Source organism: Protopterus annectens, chromosome 3.part1 (genome assembly GCF_019279795.1).
Source record: "Protopterus annectens isolate FY-2018-M chromosome 3.part1, PAN1.0, whole genome shotgun sequence".
In the NCBI taxonomy this organism is placed as follows: domain Eukaryota; kingdom Metazoa; phylum Chordata; order Ceratodontiformes; family Protopteridae; genus Protopterus; species Protopterus annectens.
Genome location: NC_056732.1, coordinates 1,329,218,548 through 1,329,240,385, shown reverse-complemented (window position 1 = coordinate 1,329,240,385; position 21,838 = coordinate 1,329,218,548). Strand labels below are relative to the sequence as shown.

General features: G+C 38.9%; 1 protein-coding gene across 1 annotated transcript in view; it reads right to left on the bottom strand.

The window, feature by feature from the left end:
* The window catches only part of IMPA2 (inositol monophosphatase 2), a 691,308-nt gene that overhangs the window by 134,711 nt on the left and 534,759 nt on the right, over nucleotides 1-21,838 (bottom strand). Inside the window, exon 7 of the mRNA XM_044067365.1 lies at nucleotides 3,248-3,399. Within this exon, the coding sequence (XP_043923300.1) occupies nucleotides 3,248-3,399 (152 nt within the window). The remainder of the gene's footprint in view (nucleotides 1-3,247; nucleotides 3,400-21,838) is intronic.

Genomic DNA, 21,838 nt, shown 5'->3' with positions numbered 1-21,838 from the left:
TTCTTGTGTCTCGAGTACAGAAGATAAAGGCCCAGAACTTCCACTTAGTGTCCATATGGTGAAATATCACTTCCATAGGATTCTGAAAATGGGGATAAAACTGACAACTTCTCTCATTACTCAACTTCTGGAGAGACCTAATTGGTTTAAGTAATCCCATTTACCAGTTACTAGGCCTTCTTCTCTCTCTTTTGTTTTTCTATGGTGATGTGGAGTGATAATGTAATTTACAAGTTCTGTAAATGGACCCTGTTTCATATGTATGGTACATACTCTACACATCCCATTACCTAATCCATTTATTATATTTTTTGCTCCAGTTTTATTAAATACAGACAAGAAGATACACAAAAGCATGTAAACCACTACATAATGTGCTTTCTAATTGTTCTACTGGCAAAACTCAATCTGAAAAACAGCTTCTACTCAAGCTACAAGAATAAAGAGTTGGCCTTAGCAGCTGGGTGGAGAGGTTTGGTGACCTGAGTCTCAGAGATGTGCATCATTAGATCACTGTTGCAGTAGCTTATAGTTGTAGGGGATGTATCCTGCCAAGGAGTACATTTCTGGCCCAAATACAAAAGCTTTTGGTCTCCTTTCATGCACACCATACGTTCACTGAAGCACAACATTCTAGTAGTATAAAGGCAGATGTATGGCCATGAAAACTCAGAACTTTGCTCCCATTGGAAGTGTCATTTAGACATTGTCTTCTATGTGTTTTCAGTAGTTTGGCACTTGGCTTTGAGACTGAACTTTAAGCAACCTGTTGGGGACTTTCTTTCCATTCTTTGACAGAAAGCTTGGGGGTTTTCTTATGTCTAGAAGAAATGGGAACTGTCTGTGTGGCATACAGATTCCGTATACAGACTCTCCTACAGCATATGCATGTTTTGTTTAGGTGAAGACCACAAAGTTTATGCTGGCAGTATTTGTCATTCTTTCCCCCCTAAACCTGTTAGGTTGCATTCTCTTAGTATTCATATAGAAAACAAGAGACTTAAGGCTTTGATAAGAAAGACTACAGATCTAGGTGCTGCTTCTTCGGACATCCCTCTTCTGACTCCTAAAAAAACATAAGCTTTGAGGAAGGTGACTGAAGTGGCTGTTACTTCTTCTCTCTCTCGATCAGCCCTCAAAGCAGGTTTTCACTGTGTCTCTTTTGGAGTCCTTGGATCATCCATGTCCTACTCCCAACTTCTCTGAGGAGAACTGTGATGCCAGAAGACATTAGCCCTCAAGTTCGGAAGAGGAAAGAGGTAGCCAGTCCCCAGCCTCTTCCCTTATACATTTGACTTAATTCCTTCTTCTGAGACCCAAAGAAAGAAGTCTCAAAATACTAAACATGCCACTCCACCCTTTACCCCTTCTTCCAGGGAATCTAAAGAAGAGTGACATTTTTTGTCAAAGGCATGTTTAAGGCATCTCAGTCCTTACAATCTGCTGCTTCTCCTCTCATAAAACAAACAGATCTTCATTCCCTTCTGATTCAGACTCCCAGTCTGATGTGAAGGAAAATCGTTTAGACCATGCGTCTCAAGTTTCCTCTCCCAATTTCAGAAAGTCTGATGAGAATATTTCTTCTGATTCAACTACAGAGGAAATTTCCTTTGCTGACATAATTTCTAAAATTAAAGATCTTTTCCAGTGGGAGGTAAATGAAATCTTGTACACAAAAAAAAACACACCCAAACAAAAAAACGAAACAAAAAAAATATGTTGAGCTTTTACAGGTGGATACCCCTAAATTGTCAGCCATTTCCCCTGTAACAGGAATTCTAGGAGCTTGTTCCAATGCAGTTGATAGTTTGCCTGATAGTCGACCCTCTATTCCCAATAAACCTGATAGACTTTTCAAAGTGCCACAAAGTTCCTCTTTTTTAATATTATGCCAGATTATGCAGTTATTTCTTTAGACAAGGAAGCTGGGTCTCAACTATTTTCTTCCTATAATCCTATCCCTTCTGATAATTGTCGAAAGTCATTTAATAGGCTTGTGAAAAATAAAGTTTATACTTCCTCTGCTCTGGACTTTAGGACAGTGAACTGTTATGATCATAGGGCAAAGTACTTTCATCCTTTGCTGAAATTAATAGAGTTTTGACAGACCTTTCTTCTTCAGAAGCTATGACTTCCTTCTTTAATTTAATAATTATATTATGTGCTTTACTATCAATCTTCCTAACAGTTAAAATACAGCTTCTTGATAAATTGTATTATGTTTAGTCATTTTTTTGTGTTATTTACTCTATATACCTGTAACCACTTCTTATCTAATACTGCCTTTCTTATTATTAATGTAGTTGATCTCATGTATTTACTTCTGTAGATATACTGTTATTGAAGTTTTGTACTGTTATTGAAGTTTGGAGCTTATCTCCCCGGGCCTCTACCGAAAATGGACATATATCCAGCTAGACTAGCCCGGTCAACAAATGTAAAATAAAATAAATAAATAAATAAAATCTTCAGTCCCTCAAGTAACCAAATATTCACTGAAATGTTCTTATAATACTGCAGGTACAGCATCCAGGTCAGCTGCCACTAGATCTGTTCTGTGCAGGTACACCTGTTTTGAAATCTCAGAATCTTCCTGAAGATGTTAAAGCGCATATTCATAATCCCCCCCTTAACAGAGATGTTTTATTTGGCTCATTTTGACTGATGTGTTGAAGTTTGATGAAAGAAGCACACTTATCTTGGGGTGAAGCAGATTTCTCAATCTCTCATTTCTAGGGGCATCATGTCCTGGCCCCTTTTCAGGAAATCTGTTAAAAATCTGAACAAAAAGATGATAACCAGCATTTAAAAAATACAAATAAATCTAAGAAAAAAGGGGTACTACGCAGAATCAAAGACAGGCCAAAATAATGCCTATCTAATTTTCGTAAAGTATAAATTTATTAAGCGCAGTAACTGTTCACATTTCTGTACACCTATGAATTCAGCTTGGTTCTGTGAAAGTAAAATATTGCATAAGTACCAACAAAAGCATCCTGTACTTAAGTACTTGTCCAGACCACTTGAAGGCCAGTCATTATTCAAGATTATAAAATCTATATAGGGTATACATACAACAAAACAAGTATGGAGATGTTCATTAATCCATCAAGAATATTTCTGCAGTTCATAATATGTGAGGAATCATACACAAATGTTAAGGAAAGAGACAACACTAGTATGTTTATGTCATGACTGGGGTAGAAGAAGCTCTCTTTCATAGTACAACAGATGAAAGCATCCTTACCTGAAGTGTCAATCACTACTCCACCTGCTTCTCGGATAATGACAGTTGCTGCTGCCAGGTCCCAGCAGTGAAGGCCAAACTGATAATAACCTTCTGCAGCACCACTTGCTATGTAGCACAGAGCCAATGTAGAACTCCCAATGATACGAACACTGCGTAACAGCAAGATGCAAGAATAAAACAATATTACCAAAAAGAAATTGCACCACTAAACTATGCACAAGCAATACTAGAAAGTCTAGGCAGTTTGATTTAGTGCCCAGCAGTTGACATTATTTCAATTACCTTCTGCCATAAAGGCTGTATGATACTGGGCAGCTATTACCAACTTGTCCCATGCTTAATGGTTATATTGGCTTCATTACACAATTCTAGGATTTCATGGACTCCTACAGTTCTTAAGTTGGTAGGAAAGTGAGACAAGGAGTAATAATACTTGGGCTCTGTGAACATATATCAACCATGAAATGAACAGATTTGTTTCCACCGGGAAAAAAATCACCATCGTAAATTCAGGTTTTGTTTCCTGGCACGGTAGTAGGGAAATGCCATTATTCAGTTTAACCATCATGGCAATAAACTACTAACTCAATATGCTCAGCCCTCTTGACCAGTCTAACAAACAAAATCTGTTCTTTGACCCAGTCATCATAATGACAGAAGATATGCTACTGGTATGTTATCTTTAAAATTATCCCAGTTCAATACTTTATTCTACTGGTTTACGGTATCATACCAAAATACTTCCCACTTATTCTTCTATCACCGTTCCTACTCATTATCCAAAACAATGAAGTTCAGTTTCACTGTTCTTTTATAACATCTATTAAAAAAATACAAGTGAAAACCAGTATAAATACTGGCAATCAATGACGGCAGTATGGGGGGTGGGGGCGCAGATGAGCCACCTGTCAAATTCCATGCCCCTGAGTTATCAGTCTCTGGAATCCCTCCCAAAAAACATGAATCACATGCAGCCACTGTTCTAGGCCACAATTTGACAATGCAAAATAAAAAAATACATTTTAACAAATATTTTTATTTTTAATTTATTTCCCTTTAAAGGAACCAGATGTGTGTACATGCAATGGACATCCAAGACACTCCTGTGTGCCTCCTGCCCCCACTTACATAAACCTGCTTGGGTACCAACCTAAAAGACCTGTGATTGGCTGTGCAGGTAGAGGGGGTTGTGCCAAGGTGCTAGAATGACAGCATCTTGGGCTATATTACTGGTGCTCACAGTCAGCAATTTAAGTTTCAAAAAACACTATCTCAGCTCACTGTAGCACATTTCACTGCATTTGATGTACTAATGACAGAAAAAGAACAAGTCTGAGTCTCTCAAGTAAACAGGGTTATTTGGTGCTTCTGCAAACTTGGATAGACTGCTGGAGGGGTCGCTGGGAGGAAACATTTTGTTTTGCAAACTTGGACAAACTGCTGACTAAAAGGGTCCTACGGGGAAAATTTTCATTTTGGTGCTTGTGCACACCTGGACAGACTGTTGTCTGAAGGGATCATTGGGGAAATGTTTAATTTCGGTGCTTGTGCAAATTTGGACAGACTGCTGACTGAAGGGGTCATTGGGGGAAACTTTCATTTTGGTGCTTGTGTAAACTTGGGACACACCACTGATTGAAGTGGTCTTTGGAGGAAAGATTTAATTTTTGTACTTGTGCACACTTGGACAGACTGCTTAAGGGGTCATTGTTCTCTGGCAAATTAGTCACTGAGAATAACTGAAGTCACTAACTAATGATATACATTTGAATTTCAGACTTCACATCCTTCAGAAAAAGCATGTTAACACAAATCCTGTTACTCTAATAAAACAAAGTTTAGAAGATCAACATTTAAAATATGCACCTATTTTTTGGCTTTAGTCCCCCCCCCCCCCCCACATTATTTTAGGCTTTGTCCAGATTTTTTGCACTAAGAGTTTGAGAGTTATGAATAAATACATTAGTTTACAAGCACAAGATAAACTATGCTTTGCCTTTGTGACAAGGGAACACAATGTTAAGAAGAGCTGTCCCATATGAAAAAGAATGCTTAAGTTCTAGGAATTAGAAACATCTGTGGAATGCATGTCACTAACCTGTGTTGTTTGTGTGTGTGTTTTTACCAAATATTAAAGTATTAGCAATGCTGTGGATAGGATGAAGTAATAACCGAGATGGGGAGAGGATGTTGTCACTGAGGATTTATAACTAGAGTGGTACTAAGAGAACATGAGAATAATTTGCTTATTTGTGTGTGTGTGTGTGTGTGTATGTATGGGGGGTAGGTCTTGGACCTTTTCAGTTTACTCTCAAGTCTCTAATGTTTGAAGATCTGGGTGTGTGATAAAGTACAATGCACTACAACTGCTTTTTAACTTTTTTGCCATAGAGTGTACGTGGGAAATTTATGTTGTAATCATGTGTCTCTTCCGGCAAGCAAAAGTATAACAAAGAACTTTTTATAATTACAAAGTCCACAGTGTAACCATGTTGTAAGACTCCTTTTCTAATTTAGTAAATGTGTCACATTTTACACAGCTGTTCACATTGTGCAAGGTAGCGTAGTGTTTCTCATTTTGAAGTTGGAAGGTTGAATATGTCTGCAGTTTCTTTAATTATTTTCCTTGATGGTATATATGTATGATATGGTATTTATGATGTTGCAAACCTGCTCTTAACTGTATTTCTAACTGCCTGATACTGAGTGAAATAGATATTTTTTGGGGGGTGGGGGCTGCTTTGCTTGCCTATCTGTATCCTTGCACCTTTGCAATTTAAATTGTTCCTCCTAAGAGCCTCTAATAGATGAAGAACAGGGTATGTGGTAGAACAAGAATAAAGTAACATTTTAACCACACTGTGAGCTCCCCCAGTTGTTATTAAGTGTTCCACATTTTATCCATTTGTTCCACCTTTTGCGAGGCACTAAAGTGTTCCATATTTTGAAGATGGAAAGGTGACTATAGCTGCAGTTTCTTTCTTTTGCTAGTTGGGGCTATGGAAATTATAGTAATGTTAAACCATATTAAACTGTCTGAGAATGAAGAGGCCACAGCTTAAGAATTTAAGGATATGCAGTTTTAGTTATCTCAGTCATTAAAACTACAATTTCTTAAGGTTCTCTGTTGGGAACTGTTCATACACAGTTATAACAACATTTAGAAGATCATAACTGCATCATTTAAAATGCTGCACATGCAAAAAAGCACTGACACCCTGGAATGGGTTCTTGTGATGATCAGACCTTCCTTACCGAGTGCAACCCATACCTCTCAACTCTCCCCATTTTTACAGACTGTCCCCAATTTTGCTTTAAATATTTTTCCTGTCTCTTGTGACATTTTTTTACCTTCTGGCAAATCATTTGTGATTACAGTCAGTAATGCCAGTCATTAGAGTTTCACATTTCTTACTATTGTTCACAAAATGCATATTGATGTAAAACGTTCTATTAAAGTTTAAGTGAATCAGACTAATATTTAAAAAAGTGCTCCTGATTTTATCTCCCCCAATTAATTTTGTCTTTGTTCAGAATTCTTGACCATATAAACTGAGAGGTATGGTGCTACCCCAAAACATTCAGATGTAAATTGACTCTTTTTGAGTTATTTCAGCAAACTACAGAGTACTAGGCGGCTCATGTTGTCATTTTTGCTTGGCACATTTTTGTCTATCAGAGGGAGCTGGAAAACTAACACAAGTTTGTTTGCAGAATCAATAGCTCAAAAGGCAGCACATTGGCCTTTGTTCCCAAAGGCTGTGGGTTCTATTTCCACAGCAAGTACATGGATTCATTTTCCAACACTAACACTGCACTGCTGGGTGTGCCACGCTTTGGTAGAGCTGTCAAACCGATGCCCCTTCATGACTCCAACTGCCTGAGCTGGTGGGAGCTCAGGCAAATATAAAAGATCATACTGCACTTATCAAAAAGAGTTGGAGAAGTTCTCAGGTGTCTTGGCAAATTTCCCCTGGTCAGTATTTTGTTGCATCTTTCTAATCTGTCTATTTTAATGCATCAGAATCATTAAGTGGACATAGTTGTTCTATCTCAATGGGCCTACCACTGTACCTTGGAAGTTTTTTTTCCAGAATTCACTTCCAGTCCCCTTTATACAAGTCATGTTAGACATAAGGGAATACATACATTTTTTAATTCGGTGTAACTAGAATGGCATTAGTGTGAGTCATGGGTGTCATATACAGCTTCTCAAAACTATTTTCATTTTTACATTTTTGCATAAATTCCTGTGATTTGTGTTCTCAGAGCAGCTGTTAACTCTAACACTAGTGGTGAATAAACAACAAAATAAACTAGCTGAACTGCATGTTTTAAGATTTCCAGACGTACCCCTCTCCCATATTCTTCCTGAGGTGTCAAAACTATCATTGTAATCCAGCAGCTGCTAACTGACCACTCTTGTTTCATCTTCAATGAACTTTTAACAGGCTGAGCTTCAAAAATGTAACCACAGTGCACACTGCTGGAAAACAGCAGAAATGTGTATAAACTTTATGCCAATGCAAATGTATGTTTTCATGGTAGAAATTGGGACATAAAGAGTTACCTTGCAAACTCTAAGAAAATAAGGTGATAAGTAAAGAGTTTTACGACTGTGTGTTATCTCAGCTAGAAGACAGAATGTCTGCAGCTGGAAATTCTTTCTATTATCTTAAGACAGAGATAATTACTATGTTTCACATGTAAAGTGTTTTTGTACTGCTCTGTGACTTCCTAGCAGCTGCACATATGAGAGAGAAAGTATTTTTGACAGAGACATGTTAAATTCTGTTGGTATCTGTTTAGCCTGGGAACTAGATGCAAGTGTCAAACAGTGATGTCATCTAGCTAACCCAGCAGTAATGTGTATTATTAATTTAAGAACTATCTCAGAGAGAAAGAGAGTGCATTTTGTATTTTGCTCTGAATCTGACAACTCACCAGCACTTGCCTTGCTCTGTAAGTAAGACTTAGATCTTAGTATTTCTCTTAAAGGGATAGATAGGAAAATAGTTGAGTCTAGATGTTTTCTGTATTTATGTGAGACTGTCCTACAATGTTGTTTTAAAGTATTTCCTGTGATGTCTGAACTCTATTGTCACTGTGTTGAGAAGTATTGTCTTGTGTTTTTATTATTTATTATTAAATATTTAAAACATTTTAATGGTGGCTGATTTTGTGTAGAGATAATTTAAGCTCTTAAAGTACTTGGATGTATTTGGTGTTACTGTACAATCCACTCCTAAATAGCCTTCACGTCTTAGTCACACAGGCATTTAAATTACTTTGCTATACACCGATATCTGCAATGAGAAGATGTGTATTTTACCCTGAAAGTTGCCAAAATGCACTGCATTTGGTTAAAATTATTTTCTATATAATGCAGCACAAAAATAAGTCTGACTTTCTGTTCTTGAATTGGGTTAATGATATATATTTTTTCTACTGATTCAAGTATGTCTTTGAGCATGACATTTTCCCACTTCTGTTGATTTGTAGCTACACCCTTGAACCTGTTGCACTGTAGCATACATACACTTCACCCAAACTATAATCCTTGAGCATGACAAATTAGTAATTTTGTATTGTGAACACTGCCAGGATTTGTAAGATCGCTATTCACTTTTTTAAATACGGAGATGGTCATTCATTTGTAATAGCAGATTATGAGTGAATTGCTACCAATTTTTAAATATTGTATACTTTATTAGCATAGTGTTTTGGTGTTTTTTTCAACATGTCCTATGTGTCCCACCTTTTAGCTACTGTGCCACTGTTGTGCCCCAGTACAAAAAGGGATCTGGAACCTTCACTGCTGGCAGTAAGCTGCTATTAAACTAGTCAGATTACCAAGATAAAAAAATAAACAATGAAATGAAATTATAAATGCAGTTAAGACAAAAAAAATGTAAAATGTAAAAGTGTCCTATGACATAAAATGAAGATGAAAGAATTACAGCAACAAGTAACTTAAATAACATTTCTCCCATTGCCATCACAAAGATTAAAAAGTTCATTAGCATGTAGTATGGCTAAAAGGAGAACATAATTTTTTCCTCTGTAGCAATTGAGAGGAACAGAAAAACAAATTCAGTATATAAACTGCAGCAAATCTATGCCACAGCAAGCATTGCTCTGACTCAACTCACTTTTTAGCTCTTCTTTTCTGAAGGAAAATGCATCACTGCATGAATCTTACTGCACACTGGAAAATAGTTTTGTAGAGGAAATGCGACTACAATATTCACCAAAACTTTACAGCCCTGCCTCATCATACTTACAATTCATCAAAACATTTTCTTCACTGTTTGTTATTTCTATAGCTTCCATTCGCACAATACTTATCTATTTCCTTTTAAGGAATTGGAAACAAGCCTAGCAACAAATATTTATTTATTGACTGGGAAAGTCCACTGGGCAAGGACCCATTTTCAGAGGAGGTCCGGGGAGAAAAGTCCAAAAAGTTGCACACATTTTTATATAACATCATCTTTAAATGGTATAGGCAAGATACAGATGTTAACTAGTACAATTGCAGCAGTGATACAATCCATTCAATCCAATGTGCTAGTCTTTTAAGTAATTCAATTTACACAGTCACATAAGAAAAATAAAAATTATGTAACTAGGCAAGTAACAAGAGAAAATCTTGACAAGAAGAAACGATTTAGAATAGCTGGCTGATATACTGAAGTTTATAAAGTACTTGTTAGGCGTTGTAGACTAAAGAACATATTTAAGATGGTTCAATCATGTGATTTCAGGAACAGATATGGTTATTAAGATAGTGGTCTTTCAATGCTGATTTGAATGTTTTTATAGAGTCTAGTAGGGTAATAGAGGGAGGGAGAGCATTCCACAGTTTGGCAATGACATGGGAAAAAAGACAATGTCCAGCTCTTTTGCTGGGTTTAGTTATGGTTAGGAGTTGTTTATTAGAATACCTAAGATTCTGAGTTGGGGTGTGTGTTTGTATCACAGTTTGAAGAGAAGGGCAGTAATTTGGGTTGTATATCAATCTGTGGGTAAGAGTCAGTTGGGTGTAATACAGGTAATGGGGAAATTCAAATCAGTTTAAAGTTTTAATGGTCAAGCAGTGATGTGTGCAAGTTGACATACTGGAGACAAACTTTGCAATTTTGTAGTAGCATAATTGTAATTTATTCATGAGAGATGTGTGTAGGTTAGTGAAAATGGGGCTACCATAGAGGAGGGAAGGGAGAAGTAGACTGTTAGCCAATTTTAACTTGTTGGACATGTCCAAATAGAGTTTATGCACATAAAGCTTACCTAGCTTAAAATGCGTCTTTTTGATTGCGATAAGTATATGACTCTCAAAAGAGAGTTTATCATAATTATAATGCCAAGTAGTTTTGATGTTTTTACAGTTTCAATTTCAGTATTGTTTTTAAGAATATTTTAAAGTCTAGAGTTAGAGGTTTGGATTAGAATTGTAAAAAATTTTGATTTTTTGAGATTAAGTAGCAGTTGAGCCTCATTTAGCCAGGATTCAATTGATGTAAATACTTTTTGTGTTAACTTTAGAAGATCTGAGAAGTTGTTAGAGGAGGCGATTATCATCAAATTGTCCATGTATTCTATATGTGTGTACTTTGCTGGGATGCTTTATGGAGATTGTTAATGAATACATTAAAAAGCAAGGGCCCACGAATAGACCCTTGGGGGAACTCATGTACTGTTCATTAGGTATTTGGATTGTTTATTTTGCCACCTGACAAATTTTCTGTTGTGAAGATAGTTGTAGAACCAGGTTAGAGTGTGTGGGGAGCAGTTTATGGTCTCAAATTGTAATAGCAGTTTAGGTTGGAACACTGTATCAAAAGCCTTTCATAGGTCTAGCAGTAAAAAAATGGTTAGTAGACCATCATCAAGAGCTTTGTTTACAGTGTTGGTGAATGAAAGTATGTACTTGTGTTGTGTGCTGGCTGAAAGCCGTATTGGGTGGGTGCAAAAGTTATTGTCAGTGAGGTGTTTTAGCAATTGAGAATAAATTCACTTTTCTACGATTTTAGATAGAGGTGAAAGTATAGAGATGGGCTGGTAGTTAAGAGAGGCTACTGGTGTTACCACCTTTATGTAGGGGAGTTATAATGGAGTTTTTCCAGAGTTGTGGGATGTATGATTCGGAGACAGATTGGTTAATGAGAATGCTGACAGGGAAAGCTATAGAATCAGCTGCAAGTTTTAGGCATTCAGCTGGGAGGCCGTCAGAAGAGGGGGAGCATGGCTTTAGTTTTGAAAGCAGTTTGCCACACTATAGAGGTGGGTACTGGTTGTATGGTCAAAGCAGGAGTGGATGGGATATTGTCTGAGTTGTAATTTGCAGAGGGAGAGTCAACGTTTGAATGAAGATTGGAAAATTCCATGTTTTTATTACAATTTTTACTTTTATTAGTTTGTAGAGTGAAGTCATTAACAGGTTTTTTGGATAGTATCAATAAAATGATTGAAAGCTTGGGCAATTTCTTGTGGGTCTTTTTCCAGGAGAAGGTGTAGGGGGTTATGCTGGGTTCTGGAATTAAGAGGAGAGGAAACTGAGTTCCAGAACATTTGGGGGTTGTTTTGTTGGGTAGAAAGTTTAGAGGAGAAAAAAGTTTATTTTATCTCCATTTTCTTACATATCATGCATTTCTGTGCTAATCAACTTAATTATTTATACTTTCTTCTTGGGGGGGGGGGGCGGTATATCCAGCTAATCAAAACCTAATCTGTTAAGGGTAGCTTAGTCATTCTCATTCTGAAAATAACTGCTAGTCACAGTTTTAATAGCTATTGCTACCAATATTTAAGTATTTCATACATTTTTAATATATTTATGCTTTAGTCCTAACATAGCACATCTAGAATGAGATATATATATTGTGAAAAACAATCTAATTTATATTCTATCTACACCCAGTATCCAAAGAACCTAGGTCATTCTTATATACTAAGTCTGCCCCCCAGCATGCTACCACTTCCTCCTCCTCCTCCTACTCCAAAAAGTCAGTTTTCACCCAGTGATGACAGGAAGTACTGCCAGCCATGTCAGGAGAAATAGGTTGGTGGATTTCTAACATATGCCAGGACAGCTGGCTGGAATTTTGTAAATAACTATATGTCATTTGTATATCAAACTGATTTGTACACATGCTTCTGCTGAAAATATATTTGTGAGGTTTGCTGGTGTTAAAATGCATCAACAGTGTGACCTGCTGGAAGGAAAAGAAAGGCACATGCATTACTCTAACAGAATTAAATGTATAGGTAATAACAGCATATACTGGAAGTGAAGAGGTTAATCTTAATCCACCTGGATTTGCAAAATATCTTTGAAATTAAATTACTTTATGGGTTAAGCCATAAAGATGTTATCCTACAGTTCTGAATGGAGCCAGAGATGCAATGTCTGTGCTACAGAATAGGTTGTAGCTCCTGTAGGAAGAGTAGAAGTGTTTTATAGTTTTATGACCTCCAGGAGATCTGAGCAAAGCTCTCTATCTGTGTGTATGGTAACAGATAGGTGCTAAAATCCTGTTAGATTCTAGTGTTGGTGATAGCATGGAAACAGAGTCAGATGACCAGATGTGTGTGATTTCATTCTGTAAGCCAAAAATAATATTTAGATATTAGCAGGAGTTTGCTCTCAGCATTCTGCATTCTGTATTCTGTCTTGGATCTGACAACAAGGACCACTCACCCACTTTTATCTTGCCTTGAAGTAGTAAGTAACTTAACTAGGGAACACTAATTATTTTAGATTAGTCAGGAAAATATAGTGAGAACAGAAGTACTGTTTTTCTATAACTGTGTGAAACATTCCATCAGTGTATTTTTTAATATTCTCTACGACTGAAACTCTGATGTCTACTGGAAACAGATATTTAGTATTTTCATTGTTTTATTATTTATTATTAAAATATTTAAACTTCACATTGTGGCTGGTCCTTTTTAGAAAATATGTAAGCTTTGAGAGTATTTGCACATATTTATTTGGTGATAACTCTGGCCACTCCTGAAAGCCTTGCCGTTTGGTCAACATTACCATATGTATTAATATTAACTTCACTCAGCATAATTGGATATCCTTTTAAGAGCCTTAAAGTAACTGACTGGTGGCAGGGAATTTACCTTATAGCCTAGGCAAAGTTGGTAGAGTAGGTAATCTGTGCCAGCCTTTCCTATGTGTGTGTGTGTCTCTGTGTGTGCAAGTGCAAAAATTAAATCTCAAACAGCATGTGTGTCAGCTACTTGGGGCAGGGACATGAAGCGCTGGTTTCTTAGTGCCAGTGAGAAGCCTTATTGTGGACCTGGGGAGAGACAAATAGAAACACCCAGACCCCGGGCTGAGTGTGTACCCTGTGTGCTTTTAAGGGAAATTGTGTTTGATGCAGATAGGTCTGCATCTGGAAATACTGAGTGCATCCATTTTTTTCCCAAGTGAATGTCTCTCTCCAGTGTCAGTGGTGAGGATTCAAGCTCCTTGATTACTGGCCCAGTGTGGGGATGTCACATACCCATCTTCTGTTCTCACTGCACCTTGTACTGCGGTCGGTATGGGGGCTCTTTGGCTAAGAGTTCTGCTTCAAAGATGCACTGTCTGAGGGTTTGTTCTTACCTCTAGTTATTCTCTCTCTGTCTCTCTGTGGTGTCTGCATGTTTTTTTTTATTGTTCTCCAACAGGTATTTTGGTTTACTCTCACTTCCCAATAATATGACTACCTATATGGATTTTATTTTACCCTTGCCCTTGTGTCTTGGGTCAGGGATGAAGATGGTCCTAGAAAGACCATTTTATTTACCCAGTTAGTAAGTTAAGTAAGTAATAGGTAAGGACAATATGAATACTACTTATTCAACCACTCCTTCATATCTATGCACATAAGTAGTTCATGCTTTTTGGATACATATGGCATACTGCCCTATACGATGCCAGAAGATTTTAAAACATCCTGGTAAACCATTCACCTTTTAAGGTAGCCTAATAAATCTACATGTATTACCTCTTGTGCAGCCACTTGCAGTGTAGTCTGCACCTTCATGTAAATTTATGTTTTAGGCATCTTACAGTCAGGGACAGCAGTGCATCTTTATACAATATTAGTTTATTTAAATGAGTCTATCAATAAGCTTCCCTTCAGTGCATGGGTCCATTATAGCTAGTTAAAAAAATCTTCGCAATCATTTTTATGTTTAGCTGACCTGGTTAATTCCTGTTCTACTTTGTTTCTGGACACCTGAAAAAATAACAAAACACCTGGCCACTACTGTGTCCTGTCAACTTCTACAATTAAAAATACTAAAGTCTGATTGCATAATCAGTTTCACTTATGCTACATACCAACAGCCAGTTAGGAAGAGTATTATGCAATATTTCCTTTACTCTAGTTTTCTGTCCCCATGAGACATTTAAATGTTGTTTTCACCACACCTGTATTACAGTATGCATAGGTTCATAGGTTAGTACCAGGCTAACTGCCCTTGCGAGCCACTTTAAGCCTAGCCAATTATCCCTTGTGAGACTCAAACCCTGCACCTTGTGTTTGTAAGGCAAACACCTTAACCATTAGGCCACCCTCCCAACCCTCATACAAGATACTTCACAAAACAAATGTAAAGGTCTAGCTCAATGCACTTATATTCAGTTTTTTTTTCTCCAACATACAAAAAATGTCAAAAAACTACAACTTCTCCACATTATAATCACCAAGGAAATACATTAGAATATGCAATGCTACAAGATGAAATCTTGAAAATATGCAAATGTTCACAGTAGGTTTCCTTACTGCTATACTGGAGTTAGAAACAGGAAAGGGGGCAGAAAGCTTTTAAGGAGGGAAGGGGCACGGGGACAAAAAGCTTTTAAGGAGGGAAGAGGCACTGCCTTAGCATTTCTTTCAGTAATGTATAGATTGGAATTTGTAGCATGGCACAATCTTTAGCAGTTATTATACAGACTCCTTCCTGTAAGCTAATACCAGATATTTTACAGAGGTATTCCTTAATTCATGGAGCTTTATTCAATGTACTTGTCTAATAAAACATCACAGGGAACTGAAAGTGGATCCAGAAGCCAATGAGAAATGTGTCTAAAGAGTCCCTTCAAATTTTCTCAGCATAGGTACTCTGGTTTCTTCTCACAGCCCAGAGATGAACCCTATTAGGTGAACTGGGAATCACCTGGTTAGTGTCCTGCTGTATGTATCCTGGCCACAACTCAAGTGATTAGCAAAATACAATTTTTCATTTGTGCACCAAATGAGTGGGATGGCCAAAAGACTCTTTTCAGCTAGAACCAGACCAAACAGCATAATGCACATAACATCTAGTACAAGCTGTCTCCTCACAGTAAGACAATGTCCGGTTCGAGTCTCAGCTAGAGCATCTTGTGTGTGGAGACATGTGTGAATGGGTGTACCTACGTTGAAGGTTGTGTGTCAGGGCTGGTAACTCGGCATGTAAAAATCAACTACCAATCATTAGCGGACCGGAGTTCTGCTGTGGCGACCCCTAACTGGGAAAAGCTGAAAGACACAACAACAACAAAATAATACATTGCATATACAAGTCAAATAAGTAACACAAACAAAATCAAAACTCCAAGAATCACGTTCAGGAAAACAATCTAATGCAAGAAATTTCAGTTCAGTTGGGGTAATAAGCTTCAGAGACAGAGAGTGCTAGCTGGTAGAGAGACATTTGTACCAGAAGAATTATGTTTGAGTGAATGTATTAGGTAAAGGGTATGAGAGATGAAATAGTTCTCATGTTGTTGGGAAATGGATTCTGACCAGCAACAGCAAGCTTGGAAAAGGCTCTTTAGTAAACGTTAAAAAGAATGGTGGCATTTTTAAGAAAATGGCACCAGTTTGCTGAAATCTAGCAGAATACTTAAGACATTTAACAGAATGATAGTAAGGGTAAATTAAACTTCATATTGTGGTTGTGAAAAGAGGAATGTCTTTTTGGTTTTCTGGACTATGTTGGTAGAACGAGAAAGGGTGCAGCGGTGTGTTCTAGTGTGGAAAAAAATGAAATGACAGTCTGCTAAGATTTTTTTCTGTAATGCAGAATGAAGTCAAGAGGGAAAGCATAAAGCAGGTTTGTGAATAAAACATATTCTAATCAACAGCAACAGATCTACACTCTTCTACAGGCAAGCTCTGAAAAAGAGTAGGACCTTTCTTGTACAGAGCTTTATATCTTTTGTGAAATAAGACAAAGATCATAGCAATGCAAAGGTTATCTGCATGACTAAACATGTGACTGTGGTGCCCCAAGAATCTTATAAAAAGGAGAGAGTGTTTCTGACTAGTAGCAAAAGTCAAAGCAACTGTTCTACCTGCAATACAGTCCAAGGTACCAAAGAAGCTTCAAAACCAGCCACTAGAGAACAGATAATCCAGTTTAATGCCAAAAACAAACATAGAAACATAAATGAACGCAGACACATTAGACACAGCATTTTCATTTAAAAACTTCATTAGATGTGGATAGACAGGTAAATTGACATATATATATTCCCTCTTACACTTGGGTTGAATCCCAAAGCTGAGGTTGGGCGGCTGGGTCTAAATTGGATTTGGAGAGGCTACCAGGCCCTGCAGAACTGCAGTGGCAAAGCCTGCTCTGGATTTAGAGTAGAGAGGTAAGTGATAGTGCTTGGTGAAAGTGTGCACTGAACTCCAAGTTGCAGCTTCTAAAATGTCTTTGGTTGGTACTCCTCTGAGAAAGGCTGCTGAAGTAGCTGCTGCTCTGATAGAATGTGGCCTAATGCCCTTAGGCACTGATTTGCCATGTTGTGCATAACAGAAGCGAATGCAGTGTCCTATCCATTTCGAAACTGTCTGCTTTGTGATAGGCTTTTAATTCCTTTTGATCCTGCAGCATAGGCTACAAACAGTTGCTCAGTTTTTCCGAAAGCTTTTGTTTTGTCCAAGTAGAATCGTAGCTGTCTGTGTATATCCAAAGCGTGCAGAAGTCTCTCCCCTTTATTCTGGGGGTTTGGGTAGAAAGTTGGTAAATGAATGGTTTGGTTCAGAGCCACATTGGAAACCACTTTTAGCATGAATGTTGGGTTTGTCCTAAGAGAAACCCTGTCCTGGTGAAAAATGATGAAAGGTTCCACAGCCATTAATGCTTGTAACTCTGACACTCTTCTTGCTGAAGTTATTGCTAGGAGCAGAGCAGTTTTCCATGATAAGAATTTTATATCAGCTGTGCTGGCTGGCTCAAAAGGAGGCAGTGTGAGCTTTTCTAAAACAAAATTGACATCCCAAGTTGGTACTGGTGCTCTCCTTTGGGGTCTTATGTTTTTTGCCCCTCTGAAGTACTGTCTTAGAAGTGGATGTGAAAAAATAGGAGGTTCCGTATTGTAATGATCTGAAATGGCAGAGGAATAGATCTTAATTGATGAGAAAGATAGGTCTTTGTCCAGCATCTCAGTTAGGTATTGTAAAATCTGAGGTATATTTGGAACAAGTGGTTTGAGCCCTTGTGCCTGGTTCCAAGTGCAGAATCTCTTCCATTTTTCTGCATAAGATTTCTTAGTGCTAGGCCTCCTGGCTTCTAAAATGACATCCATAACAGCTTTAGAGAGAGGTGCAGTCTGAGTGGCTACATTATCTGCCATGCTGCCAGATTTAAGGTTCTGAGTTGACTGTGCAGAATCTGAATGTTTTGTTGAGTCAAAAGATGAGGAATTTGAGGTAAGGGCCAGGCTGGGCCTTCAGACAAGCTCTTTAGGATTGGGTACCAGTGCTGGCGTGGCCAGTCTGAGGCAATCAGGATAATTTTTGGCCTCTCTTGTCTGACTTTTAGGAGCACCTTGGTAAGAAGAGGAATTGGAGGGAAGGCATAAACTGTCAGGGATTTCCAGCTGAATGATAGAGCATTCAGTTTCCATGCTTGAGAGTGATAAGTTCTTGTGCAGAATTTCTGTAGTTGGCAATTGTGAGGGGAGACAAAAAGATCTATGTCTGGGCATCCCCATTTCCTTGTTATCATGCTGAACACCTGTGGATTTAGTTTCCATTCGTGAGGATCCATGAGATTTCTGCTTAGTTCGTCTGCCAGTGTATTTTTTGTTCCTGGCAGGAATTGTGCCTGCAGATGTACTTGATAGGTCAGTGCTGTGTTCCACAAAGTCATGGCTTGCCTGCATAGGGGGTAGGAATGTGTGCCCCCTTGCTTGTTTATGTACCACATAACTGTGGTATTGTCCGTCTTTTATTAGTAGTTGTCCTGGATGTAGTAGGTCCTTGAAAGCTGTCAGGGCATTCTTTACAGCTAGCATCTCTTTCTGATTGATGCGAAGATGCATTTGTTCCTTGGGCCATGTGCCCTGAATACATTTTGCTGCCATATGTGCCCCCCAGGCATAATCCAATGCATCCGTTGTTATTGTCTGCCTGGCTGTGGGTAAGGTGAAAGGCTGTCCCTTGTTGTGGTGACAGGCTTGGGACCACCATCAAAACTCCTGTTGTAGGCAGGGAATCAAAGTTACGATTGTCTCCAGGCTGTGGCAATGTTGAGTCCAAACACTTTTTAGATACCATTGTAGTTTCCTAATATGCAGTCTTGCATATGGAATTAGTAGAATGCAGGACGCCATGAAGCCCAGGGCCTGCAGAATTTTTCTTGCAGGAAGCTGGGTCTTTGTTGCCATCACTTGAAAGTAATGAGTCAGTTGCCTTTGTTTGTCTGGCGTGAGATAAGCCATATGGACAGTTGTATTTAAGCTTGCACCCATGAATATTATCTCTTGAGAGGGCACTAGTTTTGATTTCTTTTCGTTTACTGTGTACCCTAGGCAAATTAGTAATCTCTTTACAAATGCCAGATGCTTTAGAAGAATGTCCTTGCTCTCTGCTTGAATAAGGCAGTCGTCCAAGTAGGGATACTTCTGAATTCCTTTTTGTCTTGAAAATGCAATTACTGGTGCCAGGCATTTTGTGAAGACCCTGGGCGCAGTAGATAAGCCAAAGGGCGGTGCAGAGAATTGGTAATGCATTGAGCCTGCTATGAATCTGAGGTATCTTCTGCAAGATTATCTGCTTGGGACATGCAGGTAGGCCTTTTGAGGTCCAAAGTAACTAACCAAGCCTTCTTGTCCAGCATGGGTAGAAGTTGCTGTAGTGTTAACATTTTGAATTTTGGAACATCCAGGAAAGTATTTAGGATTGACAGGTCCAGTACTGGTCTCCAGGCTTTGTCCTTTCTGGGTACTAAGAAAAGTCATGAGTAAAAACCTTGCCCCTGTTCTTGCTGTGGTACTCTTTGAATAGCTCCTATGCCCATGAGAGCAGCAATTTGTTTTTGTGCCTCTGCCCACTGGTTTTGTGGCAGGTCCGGCATACCTTTTGATTTTGGAAGCGTGTATAAGTGGAACCTGTAATCCTGAGAAACAATATTCAGTACCCATTTTTCCTGGGTGATTATGTGCCAATTTTTTGAGTAAAGTGCTAGCTTTCCCCCTAGGGGTGCTGCCAAAAGGTAAGTGCTTGGCATCTGTAGAGGAAAGTCATTGGGACCGTTTCCTATAAGGTTGTGATTTGTCTTCTCTTTCTTTGGGGGCTGAAGCACCCCATTGTTTAGGTCTGTAGGAGCCTTGGGGCTGAGATCTGCCTCTTGGGCATCTGTATCTGCCTCTTTGTGGCCTGACACCAGAAAGGACCAATTTTTTGAAGGCCAATTTCTGCTAAACCTAGGTGGTTGAACCTGTGAGAAATCATTTACTGTCTGCATTGATTCTGCTTTATCCTCCATTTTCTTTAACACCTCTTCTGCCTTAACACCAAACAAAGTATCATGCTGTAGTGGAGCATCCAATAATTTTACTTTAACATGTTCAGGTAAATTTTGTTCTTTCAACCAAGCATGCCTTCGAATAGCAGAGCCTGTAACTGCGGCTCTACAAGAAGCCTCTAATGAATCAAAACCACATTGTAGAGTATGCTTTCCCACTTGTTCAGCTGCATGCAATAAATCCTGCATTTCCTTAGTGCCAGGACTTTCTGAGATTGAAACCATTTTCTGCTTTAACAAGGACATGAGGTACTGTTGATATTTAAGCATGTGAAACTGGCAATTTAAAGCCCTTACAGCTAAAGTAGCAGAAGTCTAAACTTTTTCCCCCCATCTATCCAGAGCTCTGGAATCCCTATCAGAGGGGACAGGATTTTTAGCAGTGGAAGCCTTAACCCCTTTAGGACCTTGAGAAATTGTTTCTGGATCTGCAGCAGGGTTTTTGTAAAGAAATTTATGAGAGTCAGGTACCCTGTAGTATCTGTCTGGCTTCACTGGTGCAGGGGGTAAAGAATCAGGAGACAGACTGGATTCAGAGAAAACATCATCAACAATATCAAACACAGGGCGAATAGCCAGGGGCCTGTGCTGAGGCAATAAAAGAAAGTCTCTGAGCCTTTTCTTGGATTCTGAAAAATCCTGGCTCTCCCAATGGAAATGCTCCCTCATGGTGTGGAGGGTTTCCCCAAAAGAATAATCCTTAGGCGGAGAGGCTGAAGGTATAGACTCTTCTGCATCAGAGTCCTCATAGGGAGGGAGAGAATATCCCTGATCAGAAGAGGAATCAGAGGAAATAGAAACCTGGTCAGAGGAATCATAGTCAGTGTCTTGCCTAGGCCTTTTGTCAGGAGGGCGATGGGAACCCCTGATTAAAGTAATTAGGTCTTCGGCCATTTTAAGCATCTGTTTCTTTGGCATGGATGACTGTTCAGGAGAATGCTGTACTTATTTCCTTGTCTTTAATGGTGTTTTTGACTTTGCCTTGGCTGCTGTAGTGGGCTTAATTGTAAGCTGTGAAAGTCTGAAAACACCCTCAGAAGCTGATGCCTGTCCAGCAGCTCCAGACCCATCTGAGGGAATAGTTTCCGTAGGCCCAATATCTTGCGTTTCCACTGGCCTCGGTGTCTCCACGTGGCTGTTAGATATGGCCTGTGGCTCTGAGGTAGCGGGTCTCAGGGGCTGCGAAAGCGCCTCACTGAGAACCGGCGACTGGCCTAGAAGAGGCTTCGCCGGTGGTTTTGGACCTCGGATGCCTGTCCTTTTCTTTGTCTTTGCATTTTTTATAAATTCCGGTAGTTGATTGTTCCGATGGCATTATGTAATTAAACCTTCGGCCAAAATAATGTAAAGCAAAATCAAACCGACGTTTAATAGTACGTTTGTTGAATCTAGCACAAAACCGACAGCTAGTAACATCGTGGTCAGGGCCTAGGCAAGGAATACAGTAAGAGTGAAAGTCCTTATGAGGTATTTGCTTCCCACAAGAAATACAATTATTAACTTTTACTGACATCGGTCTGGAGCAAGAAAAAGTTTCCTCAACGGGGTATTTAGTTTTATTGAAGACTTCGGTTCTGAAACTCGATTTCGAAAATCCCGACCGGCACTTGTGAACTGCTTTTGCTTCGGGCACCGCGCGGCAAGAAAGACTGGAGAAAATGGCGTTGGTTGCATCTTTTATACCCCTGGCACACTGACGTCAGGGAAGAGGTGACAGCAACAGATGCCGGACCTAGACTTTGGAACTCGGGCCGACTGCGGGTAGCCTGCCAGCAGGAT